This window comes from Numenius arquata, chromosome 19 (genome assembly GCF_964106895.1).
Source record: "Numenius arquata chromosome 19, bNumArq3.hap1.1, whole genome shotgun sequence".
Classification (NCBI taxonomy): Eukaryota; Metazoa; Chordata; class Aves; order Charadriiformes; family Scolopacidae; genus Numenius; species Numenius arquata.
This window is the reverse complement of record NC_133594.1, coordinates 7,462,374-7,482,887: the sequence shown is the minus strand read 5'-3', so window position 1 is coordinate 7,482,887 and position 20,514 is coordinate 7,462,374. Positions and strand designations below refer to the sequence as shown.

At 51.7% G+C, this 20,514-nt stretch overlaps 1 protein-coding gene across 1 annotated transcript in view; it reads right to left on the bottom strand.

Moving 5' to 3' along the window:
* Positions 1-48: 48 nt before the first annotated feature.
* NTNG2 (netrin G2) overlaps positions 49-20,514 on the bottom strand; it is a 45,887-nt gene continuing 25,421 nt past the window's right edge. Inside the window, exons 3-7 of the mRNA XM_074161181.1 lie at positions 14,422-14,594; positions 12,594-12,620; positions 1,203-1,370; positions 616-750; positions 49-272 (exon numbers count right to left, since the gene is read on the bottom strand). Of these exons, the coding sequence (XP_074017282.1) occupies positions 49-272; positions 616-750; positions 1,203-1,370; positions 12,594-12,620; positions 14,422-14,594 (727 nt within the window). The remainder of the gene's footprint in view (positions 273-615; positions 751-1,202; positions 1,371-12,593; positions 12,621-14,421; positions 14,595-20,514) is intronic.

Sequence of the window (20,514 nt, the reverse complement as noted above, 5' to 3'; positions counted from 1 at the left end):
CAGGTCCCTCAGGTGACATGCCTGGGCTGGGCTCCTTCCTCTGCGGCTTCAGAGGTCCACCCAGCCACGCAGCTGGAGGGCGAGCACCCCGAGGAGGACGGTGCCGAGGCTGCTGTGTGCGCTGGAGGCACCATCGCAGTCCTTTTTGTCGGCTTCGCACCTGGATTGCTGGCACAGGACCCCCTTGAAGCCCACGGGGCAGACGCAGCGCTGGTTCTGGTAGCAGGTGCCACCGTTCTGGCAGAGCAGGAGCTCGTCATCGCAGACATTGGCTGTGAAGTGGGAAGGATGGAAGGATGTGGATGTTAATCTGGGGTATGTTGAAAGCCTTGACTGCAGCAGAAACTAGAAGTTTTTGGCTTTCTTTAGCTCCTAGGGGTTAAATTATCCAACCCTCGTAGTGCTAGAGCAGTCCCAAGGCCAGAGGAAGGTAGTGGGGGATACAAACTCTAGGGAAACAGCTACCAAGTCATCGTGGATCTAGGCGGAATGGCTGGAATCTGCTCACCCTACACCCCGAGCACCATGGGGTACCCGAGCAGGCAGTGCTGAGGATTCCCCTCTTGTTTGGGTCCGTGTCACCCCTCCCTCTGTCCCGCTGGCTTGGGTACGTACGGAAGCAGCCCTGTCTCCAGTAGTAGTTGGGCAGGCAGTCGTCACACTTGGGCCCCGTGGCACCTTCTTTGCATTCACAGTAGCCGGTCTCGTTGCAGCGGTCGTGCATGGAGCCGATCTGGTTGCAGTTACATTCTGGCCAAAGACAGGGCTGTTAGTGCCTGTCCTGCCTGGGGGCTTTGTGCCCGCTAATGCCCCGAGGGAGGTGTTGGGGTCTTTGGAAAAGGCTGGCTGTGCTGCGGGAGGGCTGTTAGAGCCCAAGGGGCTGGGAGGGCATGGTTTCACGAGAGGGTCCAGCAGTGCAAAGAGTCCTGTGTGCAAAGACCACCCCCCTTTGGAGCTGAGCACCACCTGGTAGAGCAACGCCTCTGAATCAAGTTAGAAAGATATTATTTGTGGTTTGTTTTCAGCGAAGAGATGCCTCAGTGGGCTGCAAAGACTGTAATGGCTGCTGTCCTTGGGGAGCATGCAGGTGGACTCACAACCCTCCAGAAAGGGACTCAACTGAAGCCCACCCCATAAAACGAGGTCCCGCAGGAGCCATCCCATGTCCTAGTGCCGCTACCCAAGGCCACCACTGCACTCACCTATGCATACATTCTCGTCATCCAGCTCTGCTGAGCTGTTGCGGTAGAAGCCCAGGCGGCAGTGCTGGCAGTGCTGGCCCCTCGTGTTGTGCTTGCAGCTCACGCAGGTCACCACGTTCAGGAAGTCGATGTAGCTGCAGCGGTTGGAGTGGCCGTAGCACTCGCAGTCTGCGGAGAGGAGGAGAGAGCTGGGGCCCTGGGCCGGGAGCGTCCTCCCTCGTGCTGGGCAGAGGAGAGGAGCCACGAGGCTTTGGAGGAGGCTCCTGCTCTGGCCAAATGCAATGGCCACTGCCAACACTGGGCTGGGCAGGGTGGGTGCACGCAGTGGCTGCTGTTCTTCACTGACATGGGGGAAACTGGGCTGGAAACCATTGCTCAGAGAGCAGAGCGGGGTCAGGGGGCTCTGTCCCCTGGGGATGAGGACAGGCAGGACCCAGCCCCCAGCTGTCCTAGGACGCAATCTCTTTAAGGAAATGTGTAATCATGGGAGCAGGCAGTTGTATGTGGAGGGGAGTCAGGTGTTAATTAAAAAGCTGCCTTGTTAATGAGCAGAGCACAGCTTAGTGCCTGGGTTTGGCTCTTGTGGGGCTGCAGGACCTGCAAGGGAGCTGGGCTGGGGTGCAGAGCCCTTCACTACGGCAAAGAGGGGACTGGCCCATGAGATGGGGCTGGCAGAGGGTGCAGCAGCGTTTATTGTCTCCAGCGATGGGAAGGCCCTGGACAAGGCTGAAGTGGAGCTGAAGCTGCTTTGTGTTCAGGTAAAACCTTGCTGCCTCTGTGGCTTTTTCTGTTGCATCCTTTCTCAGTGTGCCCCTTGCTGTTGTACCTCCCAAACCAATGGGCTGGTTGTGAACTATGGTGACTCCCGGGTTAAATGCTTAAAATGAGTCTATGCATGGAGGCATGGCTTGTGGGGGGTCCTTCAAAAGGTGGTGGGTAAGTGTGTGAGGGTTTGAACCAGTTTGCCTGGCACAGCACAGGGACGCCTGTAAAGGCTGCTGGTGGGGTAGGAGAAGTCTCACTGTTCCTTGGCCAAGCACTGCTCTTGTTCCCAGGGCTGACTGACCTCAGCTGTGGGAACAACCAGCCAGGTTTAATTTATAGCCAGAGGAATTTGATTACTTGCTTTTTGTGTTTTCTTTTTATTACCATGGCTTGGGATGGTGACTACCTCGCAAATGTTAGATTCAGGGCGCTGGATCTTTCTGAGAGTTTAAAAGTATAATACAGGAGAGGAGGTACTTGTGGCCCTCCTGTCCTGGTCAGGAGGTGTCCCAGCCAGCAGGGGCAGGTGATAACATAACCAGTGACAGTGTCAGCCAGGTCTGAGCTTCCCCAGCTGTCAGAGAGGAAGAAGGGAGCTTGGAGCTGTGGTTTTGGTCCAAGCTCTAGCATTAAACATTCAAGGATGGCAGAGGGAGGGGATGGAAGGGTGTGGGCTGGCATGCACATGCGACTGGTGGAAGAAACTTGTGTCAATGGAATGAAGACCAGGGAAGATGGAACAGGGCAGAGGTTTCCCCATGGTTCACAGCTGCCTGAGGAGGAACTGAGTTTGCTGTAATCTTGACCTTCTGTGAAACATCTGCCTGCTTGACCAATAACCAAAGAATTTCAGCTCAAATACTTCTGGCTGCTGCAATTTCCAAGTGTTGTTTCACCCTAGAGATGCACTCCTACATACAACTTGGATAGGCAAACCCTCCCTAGCTTCTCCATGTTGGAGGCTGCCGGACCACATTACCTGGCCGAAGACTAGGAGCCCTGGAGCACCGTGCTCCCCCCTCTTACCTTTATAGGTTTCGATGGGAGCCACTGGGCCAGAGTCTGGTTTGAGCCGGATGAGTTTTGAGCTCTTTGAGGATGCTTAAGAAAAATCAAAGACATGCTTTTTCTCACTGCTTAGCACCGCTCCGCGTCCTACCCTACCGCGAGCAGCTCTGCTACGAGAACAATGCCGAGCCGAGCCAAGAACACCGCTCTGGCAGCGCCGGCATCTATTTCTGCACCAGACAGCTGGTAGCTGCTAAATTTCTTCTCTTCTTCTCCCCTCCTCGAAGTTTGATGCATGAAAAACTCAATGCACCACGCTATTGCAATGTGTAGAGCTGGAGGCTGAGGAGCTACTCGCACATTCTCCCGTTACGCTTGTTTGGTGACATGAATCAGGTTATTCAGGCCAAGGGTCTACAAGTCTAAACGGCTTAAAAAAAAAAAAAAATCTACTGGCCGTGGCCTCAGTTTGATGGAGGTCACGCCAATTGGCACCTAAAAAGCTGCTAGGAATACAGCTAGAAGGACAAATGCTATGGAGGTGGTATCTGGCAGGGGTCCTGCCAAGCACGCGTTGCTCCAGCCCAGCTCATCCCTGCCAGCACGTACCTGTCTTCTTCCCGTGCTTCTTGCCTGCTGTGCGCCCTGCTTTGCTCTTCGGAGCCGCTACACAAGACAATAAAATATATCTGAGTGCTGTGGTGGAGAGAGGGCTCCCAGGGCCAGCCCAGCACGGTTGGGCTGGGGTATTTCATCAGGATAAAGGGCTGCCCTGGCCAGGACAGTGCTTCCTCAGGGCTGTGCAGCCAGCCGGACCCCTGTCCTGCACTGAATGACTGGGGTGCTGGGGGTAAAGGCCATCTCTTCCAAATGGAGCTTATGGGATTTGGTGCCTGGGGGTTTTTGTGCTTTGGTAACCCCAGTAAAGGGCAACGTTGAGCAGCACTGAGACCCCTCAAGGTGTTTAGAAATGGGTCCCACCAGTGTTTGTGGTGTACCAGCCCTTGCACTGCGCCAGCCCACCATGGTGCCCAGGCCCTGCTCTGCCACCATGGCCTTCTCCATCCCCTGGTATGATGGCTGAGCAGGGAACATGGCGGCCTCTCCTCACAGATGTTCAGCATTGGCCTGGCACAGTGTGGAGGCTATGGGGGCCTTTTGTCCCTGCCGTGAGAGAAGTGGGGTAGCCCAGAGGGGAAGGAGCAGCCCCATGGGTGCACAGGGTGCCCGAATCCCCACATCTCTACAGTGGGTGCTGGGGGCCATATCCCTGTGGAGAAGCCCCCATGGTTGTGCTTGTCCGTCATGAGGAGGGGACTATGGCTGTGAGGAGGCTCCACAGAGTGTTGGGAGTAGGGTGATCTGCCAATGAGGGTTGGCCCTATTGGGCCAACACAGCCAATCAACCCAATTAATCTCACTCAATTAATCTTCGCAGAGGGGTAGGTGCATGCCCCTTGCCCCGTAGCAAGAAACCCCTTCCCAAAGCAGCTGAGGCGCTCATGGGCTCTCTTGGGGTCCAGGGAGACCCCTGCCGCCATCCCAGCTCCAAACATGTCTCCATCCAGCCGTATGGAGATCTTTTTGAGCAGAACTGAGCTGAGGTGGACTCTCTGAGTAGGAGAGCAGATTGTACAATGGTAGGTCATGTCAAGGATGGGTGGGTTGTCATGGCCTAGAGGCACTGGGGGAAAAACCTGTCTTGCCCCATCCTTGGGGATAGGCATGGCCTTACCTCGAATGTTTTCAGGAGGGTTTGGTGGCTTCGGCTTGGGTCCAAGTGGTGCTGTGTTTGGTGGGCGCTGAACAGCTTACAGTGGCATCAGTTAGAGAGAACATCAGATTTAATACAGATCCCCCTCTCGTTTGCTTAAAAAGGTGGCAAAGGGACACTGGAAGCTCTAGGCAGGTATCTAGGGTGGGATGGTTGGTAACATCTGGTTGTGAATGTGTTGTAGCAGGAATGAGAGACAAAGTCTCCTGGAAGTTCGAGTGTTTAAAAGTGAAGACAGACAGAAAAAGTTCTCCTATGGGGAGGGCATGGGAGCTGCTGGATGGGCGCTTGTTGGCCTGTGGTCATTACATTGCCCAAGCACGGAGAGAAGCTGAATCTGCAGACCACTGTCAAGACTCAGAAGCCCCCGTTGTTTGGCAGAAACTGTCAGCATCACCTGGCATGATGCCCATGGTGTAGGCCTCTCTCTCGCTTCTGTATCCAATACAGCTTTGTCTCTCTGTGAGGCCAGAGGCAGGCACAAGAACACAATTCCAAAAAGCTTCTATTTTGGCACTTTCTGCCCCTCAGTTGAGTATTTCCAAACACTGGATTGTGTCCTGGGCCCAGCTTCAGCAGTTGTTTGTTCTGCACTGGAGGGGATGCTCATGTCTACGGCTGGAGTGAGCTACAAGCATCTCAGCTGGGAACGGGACTTGAGCACCAACAGGCAACTGCTGAAGCGTGTGTGCTGGTGGGAACCCCAAGGAGGAGAAACTTCAGCCTCAGCAGCCAGCGTGAAGCCTCCTAAGTTTCCCACCAGGAGCAGCTCACCTTAGGCAGTCATGCAGGAGACTTGAAGCAAGGAAATACATAAGAAGGCATCTATGCTACAAACGACACAGGCCTATCTATTTACAAAGTTATTCTGCTCTACAAACAGACTCTGGTCTCGGGAGACGATGGGATTTCCATGATCCTCTCTGTTCACCCCAGCAGCAAGCTGTGAACAATCTCTTCTACCACTTACCATCCTCATATTTCATGTATATGACTAAACCCTGAGGCTCAATCCAGCCTCACCAGATTCCCAGCTGCGTGTTGGGCACAGACAAACCCTGAGCTTTTTTCCCAGGTGGGAGGAGGAGAGAGACGCATGGAAAGCAGAGATGCAGAACTAGAAACTAAAGCCTTTGCCGAGCGTCGGGAGCTGGTACTCGCTGGCAGGACCCAGCTCAGCCACGCGTCTCCTACCTTCTGCTCCGGGGCCAGCCTTGGCCAGGGGAGAGCCCACTTGCAGTGGGGCAGCTGCCGACAAGCTGGTGTAGTCTTGCAGCCATCAAAGGGGAAAGTTGCGTTACTGGGTGTGCTGGGGGGAGCTGGCAACCAGCGAGGAGCTCTGATGGAGGGTCAGAGCTCTGGAGGACAAACCCAACCCAACCCAACCCTGCGCCCTGCAAGAAATGCATAGGTCACCTGTTTGATTTCCCTGCAAACCCTCACCCCCACTGGCTCTGTACCCCTCCCTGTCTCCTCAATATTGGTGACAATCTTCAGGTTTGCTAGAAAACAAACCAAGGAATAAAATTTTAAAAGCCATATTATTAATTTCAAGCTCCAGTTGGGTAACATAAGGAGGAGGAGGGAAAAAAAAATATTTCTCAATCCTTGCCAAGTTTCAAAGGACAAACCCGAGTAGGAGAGAAATGTGATTTCCCAGCCTCGTCAAGGGGATGATAAACAATACAGAATAAAGAAGAAAAAAAATTTATTTTTTTTAATGACAAGCTCTAAGAGAAGGTGATAGACATTGTCCTTTTCAGCTGGAAACTGGAAACCAATTGATATTAATACGGTGTTAAAGAGAATATGAAAAAAGCCCTGTGCAAATTGGCAAGGGTTTAATTAGAGTCACAATAAAAAACAGCCCTGAAGGCATTTTGCTTTTTAGTCATTCACATACACCTCCACTCAATCGCGTTTACAGAGCCAGGAAAATTATTAATGCTCATTATCCTGAGAACCTTTCCTTTGTAGCTCTGGAACGTTAATGGACAGTTTTACAGTTCAGAAGGGGGAGAGACACACTTCACCCCCAGACCCAGTTCATACAAGTGGGAAACACTGGGCAGCTCTTATTCTGGGGGCTTGTATCGGCCCCCACTGGTCTTGGTGGGTTTCTGGGGAAGTAGAATAGAGGGAACCAAGCAGTAATGCTTTACAGCAAAAACCATCAGGGCAAACAGCACTGGAGTAATGGGGAAAGACCCTGAAAAAGTCCTTCTCAAAACATAAAGAAGGGGTCCTGTTTCTGCAGGACCTACACAAAGCCAGGCTTTTTGTGCCATCAAGCAGGGCTCAGGATGGTTTTATTTTTCCCAGAGGTGAACTTGCTCTGCTGAAACTGCTGGGTTACCAACTGGGGTGGGGGGTAAATGGAAGAAAAAGAAAAAAAAAAACAAAAAAACTAACAAAAACCAAACCCAAGCCTTTCTTTTGCTTATTTTGAACATGGGAAAAATGTAACAAATGGCAAGAAAGAATTTGACAGGCTTCAAGGAAGGTTTTGAAATAACAGAACTGCAGAAGGCAAATGAGAATAGCACTTAATTCATCCTCCTAGGGTAACTCTGCGATTTTCCTTCATTCTACCAATTTTGGCAGCCTCGACTGCCTTCAGACCACAGACCGTGCCCATAAGCTCATTCGTCTCCACCCTCTCACCACATGACAAGCGACCGGGCACAAAAACATCCTACGAACATGACCACAGCTCCACCTTGACCACGGAAAACACCACGAGCAGCCAAAGGAAGCAGATGTCTAGCAGATCCATGCAACCCAGAGACAACTCAAATCTAATCTACTCCTCTAGCCTACGTGCTACGTTGCTTTCTGCTTTGCCGCTACCCACTAGTTTGCGGAGGCATGAAGGAGAAGGGAAAAACACATCGATCTGCCTTTAAATACCTGGTTTTTTCTCTGTCTCTCTCACAGGCTCAGAGTCAGCGAGCTCAGAGGCTGGTCTGATGACGCTTGCTTATGGTGGGAAGCAGAAATTCAGAGGGCAGAAGACAGTGTGTAAATTAGAGTGTGAAACAGGGCAGGGATGGGGCAGGGCTCTAAGGGACTTTTTAAAAATGTCTATCTGTCTGAGGTGGCTTTAAAGCAAGGAGGGATTCATCTAAAGCTTTCTAGAATTTAAAAGGGAGGTGATGACAGAGTATCTCACTTTGGGACTCCGACCCAGCTTGGGGTTATTGCATCTCCTGCAGTTGGGTGTCTTAGCAGGAGCTCGAGGGTCATCTCTTTAACAAGGTATGTCCCTTGAGTTCCAGGAGAGTTAGATTCACAGCCCCTGGGGGATGTCATGGTATTTAAAGAATTACTTTACATTTTGCAGGACCAGAAGGGGAGGAACGTCTCTGGTCAAAAGCAGATCAGAATTAGGCTGTGTCTTGATTCCCTGTTGTTGGTTAAAGGCAAACAGTGAGCCTTTGGCATCAAACCCAGCATGCTGCCCAGGTAAGAGAGCAGGTCCCTGAGCTGCTGGGTGGCCCTGGCTACCTTCGTATTTGGAACAGCACCTCCAGGGACTGCCTCCATCCCCAGGCACACCATTCTGGGGTGAGACCTGGCTCTGCAGAAACGTGGGCAGGGGGTCTAGATGGAGGCGAGGAACTCGGAGCTCAGCCCTGCCCTTGTCAAGCCAGAGAAGTGATGGCTGGACTGTGATATATTTATTTATTTGGTCACTTGCCATCAGTTAATGAAAGCACTATGAAAGTATTTTTTCTGCCCAGGAAGCAGCTTTTGGAGAAGGAATAAACCCTGAGGTGCATGGTGTCTCCTGGGTCCCTCAGAGCAGTTTGGCAGGAGACACTACCCCCCACCACCCCCAGCCCCACAGAGATGCTGCCCTGCCCGCCCCAGGAGCACGACACAAGCGAGGCAGAGCACTGCAAATCATACACAAGATAGACACTAAACACACCACCCACACGTACACAGCACTTGTAAAAAGATTAGACCTAAAATGTCGCTATGGGTGAGCATGGATAAAAATCAAAGGACCCCACGCACGTGGTGCAGGCGTAGATGTCACCCCTGTCACTGCTGGGGCCGTGGCGATGGCGTGAGCTCTGGGAAGGGATAGTGGCTGAGCCTCCTCCTGCACATGCACAGCATGGACCTGGGTGAGGAGCACTTCTTAACAGACCAGAGGCTTGTACTCTTATGCCCAGGGTCACTCCAACTCCATGGAAGTTGGAGCTAAACCCTCTGCTTCCTGATTAACTACTCAAGCAGGGTACTTCCATGAATATATCTATATTTGCATAAACATGCAATCAAGTTTCCTCATCCCTTTGACTGGCTTCTGGCAGCTCCCCCAGACAGACTGTTACTAACATACTGTGGGTGTAAAACGTCCTCCTGGGAAATATCAGGCCCAGAAAGCATGGCAAGGGGAGGAATGCGTGTCTAATTCCCCCATGAGAAGCTTAAAAAAAATGTCCTGCTGTTAAGTTTTATCTGCTCATTTCCAAAAGACAAGTGAAAATGCTGTCTCCTTGTTCACTGGAGGAGGGAAGGAGGAACCCCTGGAAAAAGGACAAAAGTTTCCCTCCACGGGGTGATTTTAGAAATTAGGAAAGGGTGTTTCTGGCGTGTGTGTGAGCTCCAGTCCCACACGCTCCCTGGCTGCTTTGTACAGCGGCTGCCTGGGGAATGTTAGAGTGCGACTCTGCCCTGGGAAAACTGCCCTTGAAGATGCAGCCAGCCTGAATTACATCCTGGAGCCCGGCCACTGGGACTTGGTGCAGCACTGGGAGAACCAGCAAGGACAGAGCAAACTTGTCCCTTGACCCAACGTCCCGTCCCTGGCATGGCTTAGCAAAGCCTCTGGGTTGCTCTATGTCTGCTGGTGAGTCCTAGCAGGTGACAGCAGCTGTCCCCAGTGGCTTCCCTTGTGGGGAATCTTCCCCATCTGAGCAAGTGGCTGGTGGGGCAGAGCAGCACCCAGCCTTCCCTGCGCTCTGGGAGCAGCACCCAGCAAGTTCACCGGGGACAACTCTCCTGCCTGCTCTGGTATCAGAGGTCAGGGGCAGAGCAGGGTACAAGTCTCTTCTCCTTCCAGCCAGGCAAGACTTAGTACATGGTTTAATTTTACAGTGGGACGGCAAAGCCTTCACTGCTTTCCTGCTCCGCGTGTGATGGAGCTGTAAGAGAGCATCTCTTGTAGCCGTGCCAGCCCTGTGCAGGACAATGTTGCCAAGTGGCTCTAGGAGGGATGGATTTTGAAAACCTTTTCTTTTTTAAAAAAAAACAAAACGACACAAAGTGGAGACAAAAAAGGGAAAAAGCATTGCTTCCCCCACATCCAATCCTGGCTTCACTTCTTGCTGCCCTGATGATAGCAGTGACAGCAGAGTAAGATCAGCCGGTGAGGGAGGATGTCAACAATCAGAGTGTGGTTGTCTCTGGGTTTTGAAGTGGACCCGTTGTAGCTGGTTCCCTGCTTATAGGGACCTTAATGGTTGCTCCCAGCCTGTGTCACACGTGTCAAAGTGTCCCTGGGCTGAATAGAGAGAAAAGCAAACCAGGACTGCCCAGAAGCTGGTGGATGTGAACCGAGTCAGGGTGATTTTTATCCATGTCCCTTTATCATCCTACAGAGCAGATAACCAGGGCCACCGCCACGGCAGCCCCACGCATTCCCCACCGCCACTGGAGGAGATGGGATGGGAAGCAGCTGAAAAGAGGAGCCCGGCGATGGAGTCCTGGCCCTCTGAGCGAGGCAGGGAGCGTGGCACCCACCTGGCTGGGTGGTGGTGGCAGGTAGGGGGGTGGTTGTGGTGGTGGTTGTGGTAGTTGAGGTTGTGGTGGTGGGCGTTGTTGAGGTGGTCGTTTTTGCCGTGGTGGTTTTTGTGGTGGCAACCCGCTGCGGTCGCTCATAGGCTGGCGAGCAAAGAGAAGAGGTGGGAGGCACTTACTGGGGTAAAACAGAGGGTTTCCTTGCCAGCCCGCATGGCCATGAGGCTGCCGCTGCTGGGGCTGAACTGGTGACCGATTTCTCAGCGCGTTTACAACTGGGGCACGGAGAGGATTAAGGCGATAGTGGCTCGATGACGCTGGATGCAGCGAGCACGTGTGCGTGCAGGGGCCGGAGGCTGGGGCTGTGTCAGCTTACTCTGTTGGTGCAGATATTGGCTTAAATACTTACAGCTCTATCATAAACTAATTGCCAATTAAGCTGAAAAGGGGAAACAGAAGCACGCCTGGGCAGAGTTGGGGTGAAGAGTGGGCAGGAGGTGCAGAGGAGCCCCCTCAGCAGAGGTGGGATTCTCCTGCCTGATGTCTATGTGCCCGTGGGCAGAGCCCTGCCTACCCCAGCTCCATCAACAGATGGTCCCTTCTGCCACCCCACAGGCAGCAAGCTACCCGGCACCATCAGAACCAACCCCTACCATGGGTATGTATCAACTTCCACTGGCACCCTTCATTTAGCAAGGCAAATTAATTGATGGTTTAAGGTCAGCAAGCCCCCGTGGAGCTGCGCAGGAGAGATCCCGGGTGCGGAGCCCACCCTACGGCATTCGCCACAACAGCCCGAACTAAAATAACACTCAGAACACAAATTCCTACTTAACTTACACCTGCTGCCCTCCTGTCCTTGTTTGTCCCACTGCTTCATGCAGATTATCATGCTTAATTTCATAATAGCCCTGAGCTAGTTTAAATACTTAATTTAGGTCACTTCTAGTCTTCTATGCAGGCTAAATAATCTCTCCTTAACTGGCCTTGGACACAAATCCCTCCTGTCCACCTCCTGTGCATCGCTCCCAGCGCCCTCCCGGCTTCTCCCTAGCAGAAGATTTTGATGGGAAACATTTTCCAGTGAAACAAAGGATGCCGAGCTGTGTTAAGGAGGAAAAAAATTAGTTATCAAAATGGTTTTGACTGGAAAAGGAAAGAATATTTTGGACTGTTAAAACATGTAATTTTCTTAATCCTAAATTACTTAAGGGAGACCTTTAATTTTAATTTGAAATTTTTAACTGCTTAAATTTAACTGCTTAAAATCTAAATATGGTTCATTTACCCAGAAAAAAACATCCTCCACTTTTCAATTAGGTGCATTTTTTCTTAATTACATTTGCGTTTCTCTGAAACTATTTCTCCGAAACTATTTCTCCTCCAATTCTTTCCCCTTGCCTGCAAACCAAAGAATTCATTATTCATTCAGCTCTCCGATTTGTTTCTTCTGGAGGGTAATTCCGAGCCACAAAATCCAAACCCAGGCTTCTGCTTACCCAGAACTCAAGGCTCTCTGATATCAAACTCCCTCCAGCTTTGCTAAATAAGGAGTCCTATCATACCACCAATCTTTCAATAGAAGTCCCCCCTGAGCTCTACCGTCTTCATGGCTGACACTTCATAGACATATGTTCATATACATACACGTGTACGTACAAATGTACACACACTCTATATACTTTTTTTTTTAATCGATAGCCCAAGGTGACCCAGACTGGATGCTATGCCAAATAATTCAAACCCAGCTCCTTCTCGGAGCAGAAGTCTGCAACACTGAGGGGGAAAAGTTCACAGCGAGCACTGGTGGTTTTGAAGAGTCTTTTTTTATTTCCTTTCTGGCTGCCATTCTAACGAACCTCATGGGGGGAAACCATGCCAGAGGAAGAGGCAAAATGAGGCTGCTCAAGTCAAAGGAAGAAAATATAAGAGTCTTTGACAGGACAGAAAATGAGGCACAATTAGGGAAGACTTATTGCCTGGAAAATGATAATGGACAGAAAATAACTATTTTTTTTGTCCTAGTGACATCCACAAGGACCATGTACTGGGGTGTTAAATGCCAGCATTTCAGTTATGTTTTTACTTACTGCCAAAGGCTGAGCCTGCAGCTGCACCTGGAAAAAACAAGAAGAAGCCCGGTCACTGGAAGCAGGATGCCATCGGCTCTGATACCAGCAGAAGATCAAACAGATAGACGATGTGGGACCGAACAGCAATTAATTAGCGGGGGTCTTGCTCATAGGCATATCAGTTTGCTGCAGCATCTTAAAATCTGCTTTTGTCAAACCAGAGAGGCAACCAGACAGGGCTGTCTGGGGTCTTGGCAACTCAAGCTTTTCACCCGGGTAAGGAAAACCAGCTTGGTCCTTTCTGATGGCTTTTTCTGTTAACCGTTTCCTTGACCTACCATTAAAGCCCAGCAAAGGACAAGCACATCTTCTGAGGTTCACTCTGCTAAGTACAAATGCTAGGGTCTGAACCATCTTGTTGTACCTAGGGCAGTTCTCCATGAGCGAAAAGGGTTGAACACCCTTCCCACTGCAGCATTTGCTCAACATGATGCTGCAAAGCCACTGGCTTCAAACCCACCCGTCGAAAGACATCCAAGAACCAGCTTGTGGTTTTCAGCACCCAGGAGGCTAATGGCCATGGTCCTCTCTACTGTAACAAGTGAATGAATCATGGAAAGTCTCAGCTTTGCATGAACATAAAGCACAGGGCCAGTGATGGAAGAGGTAGGGCCACCAAGAGGAGAGAGCTTCAGAGAACTGCCTCTGTTGGAGAGGAAGAGGATGTTGATGGGGGGAGAAGGAAGCAACAGAGAGAGGGTCAGGGCTAGGGTGGGGGAGAAGACTGAGTGACAGATGGGGAGATGAATGGGAGAAGAAAGAGCAGAGGAGAAAGAGAAATAGGAAGAGACACAAGGAACGGAGGGGAGGGAAAGAGAGAGAACAGCATGTCTGTGCCTGTCAACACCAGAAACTCTCCCAGGCTCCTTTGAAGCAATGCAGCCGCTTGGTGGGAGCTGACAAGCTCGTTCCCTTTCAAAGAACCTGCTCATCTACCAGCCCTGGCACACACAAAACATTCCTGTCACGGCTTTCGGAGCCTGAATTTCAGCTTTGATCATCTTAAAGCATATAAATCTTTAAAAAAATTTGGGGGGAGGGAGGGAAAAGATTCTCTTTGGTAATGCTCAAAGCTGCTGCTTGAAAGGCTGGAGTGGCTACTGTGGCTCCATGACATTTAAACAAGTCTGCTAATGTGGACTGGACAGAAACCCAGGAGAAACCGGCCCATCTGTGATGTTTCCTGCCCCAATTCCCCTGCTCGAACGATGGTGGGTATGCATCCTTCATCTCGCTTGCGCGCCTTTGCTTCTGTCAGAGCCTTGCTCCAGCAGGCAATTGGATGAGACTGGAGCTGCGCAGAGGGACCGCAGCTCACGGCACTTGCCTGAAATGCCGACACATGCAGAACAGGATCCAGAAAGCAATCCAGAAAGCAATCTGTACTCCAGCAGCTGAGCAGTGCCAGCGCTGAGCCCGTGGACTACTTGACAGCTAGTGCTCTACTGTGGCTAATTAACGTCTTCTGCAAGGGACAGTAATTTGCATTGTTACAAAGCCATGGACCTGTATCTTGGTCCAAGGTCATCCTTCCTATTCCCAACCATCATTTGGACTCATCGCTCATGTATCAGTGGCCAACAAATCATCTCTGCATCCACTCAGATCCTCTCTCACTTCTCTCTGCACCAAAACATGGGTAAATACCCACTTCCTTTTCCAAAGCCGAGCATCCCGCACCGATTCGAGATGGAGAAGAACAAGATGAGAATCCGCTCCCATCTGTGGGCATTGTGCTGCCCAAAGTGGGAGTGTGGCCAGGGCTGGCTCACTGCAGATTACTTACATGCGTTGGGGGACCCGTTGGGGAGAGGCAGGTAGGACCCTGCTCGCCAAGACCTGGAGCGAAAGTTCTTCTTGCACTTGCCGCAGTCCTGCCCTGTGGTGTTGTGCTCGCACTCGCACTGAAGGCTGCCCTCTTTGAAGGTGCACAGGTTAGCGTGGAGGTTGCATTTACACCTGGAAGAGGAACACAGGAGAAGAGCCATCAGGTATTACTGCAACTCCTCCTTGCCCCTGGTGTAGTGCTGTCCTTGCGCATGAAAATGTAGAGGTGAAGCTGGACTGGTTACCCCTTTCCTGTTCCTTCTGCAGGAGTTTTTCACTGAACTCAGCTGTTCTCCCTGGTGCTGGGGTTACGATGTCCATGTCCTCACCCAAGGTGGATCTGCAGTCTCTATTCCAAGTTGAGAGATACTTTACTCCCACCATCTGACTGCGATAGCACAAGCTTTTTAATGGTAAGTCAGCATCTCCAGCTGAGACTCCAGGAAGGAGTCACACAAGTTTCAGGCTGTTACGGAAATCTGGGTGATTAGCTCAGATGTAGGCATTTACTTGGAGGCAAGAGGACAGCTTGAGTTGGAGGACCATGGCTAACACTGGTGGGACTCAGCCCCTTGACCCCTGTGCACTGTGCTGAAGTCAAGAGCGTTTTCTCCCGTGGTGTGAAGTTGCACAACACAAACCCTTTTCCCTCTGTGCAGCTCAGCCCCAGCCTGCTGTGACCAAAATAACACAGAGAACGTGTCACCATCAGGATCTGCCTTTTAGTCCCCGCCTCATCAGAGAAAGGCAACAACGAAAACCACTATTCAGCAATTTGCAAACATTAACAAACTTTTAATGAGCTGTAGTGCAGTATGCAGGGAATAATTATCTCTGTGCACAATAATTCCTGTCGCTCAGACTCTGGAGGTGACTTGCGCAGAGCACGGAGCCTGAGCCCATAACTCATGCGTGGCTCTAGTGACTCCCGCGCCCAAGCTGAGGCCATCAGACAGAGACTTTGGGGACCAAAACCTCTCATTTCATTCCAGACAGTGGACCCCTTGCATAGCCCACTGTTTTTTCACCACTTTGTGCAATAATTTACACTCTCAGAAGCAGAACCATTAGAAAACAGTAATGCTGTGCCTTATGTGACTGTAGAGAAGTCTGACCAGGCAGCGCTTCGTTTTACAGGGCTAATGGCACACACGAGGTGCCGAGCTGAGGGGAGCGCACTGCTTGCAGAGAAGACAGAGGAAACATGGCCTGCTTCTTCTCGTGCTCTGTCTGCGCTGGGATAAACAACCTGGATTAGGCTGGGAGCCGGGTCCCTCCCAGCACCGCGCATGCTCCTGGTGCCTCTCCCCCTCTCCCTTGGAGCCCCCCGAGATGCTCCCCAGCCTCCTGCCTGACCCACCGAGGCTGCCTTTGCTGTGCTCCTCCTCACGCATGGCTGGATAAGCTGACCTCATGTATGATTTTTTTTTTTTTTTTTACTCCCTCCTCCCCTCCCTGTCCTTAATTCTAGCAAACCCCGCTCAGAGGCTAAGCATAAGCTGGATGAACAAGTCTCCTCGTCTTACAACCCTGCCCTATCTCTGACCAAGCAGAGGAGGGAATATTGCAGTCTCTAAAAGGGAGGAAGGAAGAAAATGTGGTCCATGGAGCAGAGGCAGACACACTCAGCATGCTCCACTTGAATCTGTGTGTTAGTGAGAGCTGGAGACACCACGTCACGGCTGAAAGCACTAACAGCCTCCGAGCACTGGTGCACTGGGACCAAGCTGTGAATCCAAGTGTCCAGGGGAAGGAAGCGGCTTTGGCTGGTACCTACACAGAAAGGATGCAGTATTTCAGCCGCTTCGTGTCCCCTCTGGTGAGAAAGGATTTTGGCTGAGCCATCCCAGCCCTTTGGCAGGGGCGATGCCCAGCCCTGGAGTGCTGCAGAGCCTGACTCTGAATTATTCAGTGTCTGCCCAGCACAGCCTCCTTATCTCGCTTCAAAATGAGCAGACAGGAGCAAAGCAGGCAAGACAGTGGGTTAAAGCAGGTCAAAGCTTCACCGCTGCTGCTCTGGGCCCAGCCTGAATCAGAGCAACAGCATCTGGGAAACGCAGCTCTCCTCCCTCCCATCGCTGGTGGGAGCCGGGGGACAGGAGCCAGCTCCAGGGCGCAGCCTTAAAATCCATCTTAAGGGGAGTTTAAGAGCCCCAGGGGAATGGGGAACAAGGAAGGCAGGGCCTGGCATCTCCATTATTTTCTCTGAAGTCTGGGATGATGTGGAGGGTCCTGTCCTTGACCCCACCAGTCTCGAGTGGGAACATCAGCCCTGCCAGCAGGCTGGGGACAGGGTTGTGTGCCCATGACTGTCCCCCAGCCACTGTGAGTAGGGGTGATAGAGCACAGCTCTTCCCCAGGAAAACCATTCCTTCCTAATTGGTGTAAACAAGGAAAATTAAAGAGAAAGCAGAGACAGCTGGTCACCCTGCCTGCCTGGGCTCGAGTCACTTATATTTTTCACTGCTCAGCCCTTCACTACTGTGCAAAAGTTTTGTTATCCAAAGGATCAATTTTACCGGGGAATTGCTTTCTGAATTCGACCTTTGAGGCTCATCAATCTAAGCAGAGAACTATAACCCCAGCAAGCTGACCCCGCAACACAGCACTTTTCAGCCCAATCAATCAGGCTGCATTATTTAATAACGAACAGCCGAGTGCCTTCAGCCAGCCCCGATTGCCAGCCCCATTTTGTGCAGAGGTTTCTGCATCCGGGCCTCCCTGCTGCTTGTGCTCAGCATCTTGGCTTTAACCCCTTCTTCAGGCTTCTCTGCCTCCTCCTCCAGGCCCGCAGCCCAAGGACGTGCTCTCGCCGGCGGTCTGTGCACAGCGTCTTTCCCCAGCCGAGATCCAGCTGGTGGAGACTGGAGTAAATGACATTAGCCCAGTCTCCCGGGTGGGAGCTGCTTGTTCTGCTTGCCTCTGCTCATCTTCCTCGGGCGGCCAGCCATCGCAGGAAAGAGAGGATGAAGGGAAAGGTTAGGAGCTACTTAGCAATGAGGCTTAAATAGCAGCAGTGGGGCAGACACCTGCGCTGTGTCCTGCAGAAGGCAGCGATGGCCCCGCTCCAGTCCCGGGGCCGCTCCAGCAAAGTGCCGGTTGCAATATGGTCTCTTTGGCTCCAGAGGAGATCTGAAGAGCTGGGAGGGTTTCTTCTCTCCAGCTTGTGGGTCAAGGCTAGCGGTGACGGTGCTGTTTCTCGGTGAGAATTCACAGCCCACGTAGGGTGCAGCCATGGTGGGGCACAGCCCTGGGGAGAGCAGCCCCAGCACACACCCAGCAGGAGCTACAGCACCCACAGGCACCCACCATGACCTGGGGACACCCAAGTCCTGTTCTGGGCTATTAGCAAGTACACACAACTACTTTTTGCGTTAAACAGAAACTGGCTCACACTGTTCCCAGCAAAAGTGGCCAGAGCGATGTGTGGTCCAAGACGTTGCCATTTGCACGATGGGGTATTTATTTCAGTTTATTTTAGTGCAGGTCGTTCGGCTCCTGCCTTCCCTCAGAGTGGTGCAGTGTGGTCAGACGCTGCCAATGCCCCCACCAGGGAACATCGTGGAGCTTGGAATGCCAAGGAAAGTTTACAGGAAAGTGTCCTTTTTTTCTTTTTCTTTTTTTTTCTTTTTTTTTTTTTTACAGTCATAAAGAACAGTTTGCCGTCCCTGCATTTCTCCAAGTCAGCATCCTGGAGGTCACAGCAGCGAGCGGTTGGAGAGGTGTCTGGTGCCAAGCCTGTGTGCAAGGGAAGGAGATGCCCGTGTGCAGGCTTCGGAAGGGGGTGCAGGTGGGGGGTGAGTGCCACAAACCTGCGGGAGCCAGGCTGGCAGTGGGAAAGCAGCCAGTGTCCCTGAGCTTTTATTAATAATGACTTTTGAAATAATTTTAAGAAGCCACCCCAGCCCTTTGCTTTCCTTCCAAGGATTCTTATATGTTTTACAACCTCTTTTCTGTCCATAACCCCACTTCGCAGAGCAGGGAATTAAGGCAGAGAAAGGCAGAGGCATCTCTTCATCCCTCTCCCTCCCCACGGGGCTGAGCCAGCCTTGGGGTGCCAGCACCCCCTGCGCAGACCTGATGCTGTGACTCTGCTGTGGTGGGTAGGGCTGGAGGAACCACTTGCCAGGTGGAGACCCAGAGAGCTGCTCCATCCCCGTGCGTCACCCAGTTCCCACCATGGCCCAGTCCTGCCTTGCCCCAGGCTCCATAAAAAGGAGCCTGGGTGAGGACATGGGGCGACAGAAGTCCACTACAGTGGCCCACCACCTCCCCTCCAAGTCTCCTGCCAGTCCAGCCTGTGCTCTCATCTCCACCCTGTGCTTCCCATGAGGGTCCTACTGCACAGCCGCATGGCCCCAGGGATGCTGTAGTCCCCTCCTGCTGGCTCTCGGGCCACCAGGCTCCTGTTTTTCCCCCACCATCAGCTTGGCAGTGGTACCTCCCTGCTCCCTTTCTGCTCACCCCAGCTGGGCTGGGGAGCGGCAGCGCGCAGCAGAGAGCTGCTAATGACTGCCATCCGAAGGAAGGCTTATGATAGCTTTCCCCTGAATTGTTTGCTCTCACTGTAATTGATGAGCCTTTAATGAGTCTCATGGGACGATGTGTTTGAAGGGAGCTCTTTCCTCTCCGTCCCCGAGGAAAACGATGTTTCAACTGATCTCAGCTCTCGGGGAAACATGAATAACTCTTCTCCGTCTCTCTATTGTCATCCCCAGCCGTTGCTCGCAGCACGCTCCAGCAGCTGCCTGGCCGTGACTTACCCACTTTTTACCTGCTTCTTTGCAACTGTTTTGGCAGCTCAGCAAAAGCAGGGAGCAAATCTTTTGGGCAAAGCATAGCGGGCGCTGAGCTTGGATTGTTTCTGGCCCATCTGTGCGTGCAGAAGCAGGTAAAAATAGCTTCTAATGGCTGGGCCACAGAAGAAGTACCGTCTCTTTGTGGAGAGCAGATATATTGGGATTGGCCTTGCTGGGAGATTGCTCTGGCAGAGGTTCGCTATTGCCAGCAGCTGGAGCTGGGCTGAAAGGGCTGAAGAAGGCGGCTATGGCTCATTCATGCCAGGAACAAGGCTGGGAGCGTAACTGAGCCTGCGGTCCAGGGGCTGGAGGGGGAGGAAAAGGAATTTTAATGCATTGTTTCTTTCTGCTTAAAGCAGGGAGAGAAGCTTCTGGGTTTCACTGCTTTTTGCAGAGCCAAAAAACTGAAAAGAAAACTCTGGGTTAGGTCAGAGGGACGTGTTGTGAGTGTTTTTTCTCCCTTGTGGGTTTTCACTTTTGGTTGTGTGGTAGGGGCGGATGAGTCCTCCCAGCAGAGAGGAACCCTCCTCGCTGCCCTTCGAAATGATTTGAGGTTTGGGTTACAAAGATGAGACAATTTAGAAGATGCCAAAGTGGAGAGCACGCTAGCTGGCTGTTCCCATTCGAGAGGCTATTTATTTTAAATAAGTTGACACTCACCAGCTGTCAAGATCCTGCTGACTGGTGGAACATTATTTACATTCAAAGCTGTCTTAAAAAGCAAACACGAAACCAAACTTCCCCATTAGGGGGTCGGGCAACAGAAGGGAGGAAGGGTGAAGAGGACATCACAGGGGTAGGTGAACATAAATATTTGCAGAGTAATGTGTATAAATGCTCTTGGTCTTCTCCTGGAATGCAATAATGCCTGCAATTGAGTTCATTGGCCAAATTGAATTTGGGCTCCTGTAGAAGTCTCTTTATATTAAGTGCTTTAACATACATCACCTTCTCAGTCTATCGATGAAATTCTATTATCCGCTCAGGGCCGGACGCAACTCGGCAACAAAATCGGAGGGGAAATAAAAACCTTCACAAACCAAAGCCAGGAGCAGGTAATAAGACCTTGGGCATCTGTCTCCGGCTATTGACAAAGTGTCACGGGCGTCTGGGGGAAGGAGGAGCTCTCCTGGTTTCTTGCTAACTCCCTCCCTCCCGCTCAGCAAGTTTCTCCTCCATCTTGCTGCAGTGGGAGTATAAACCTTTACGAGACTCAAGGAAAGCCAAGCAAACGGTTGCTGTGCATTAACTTA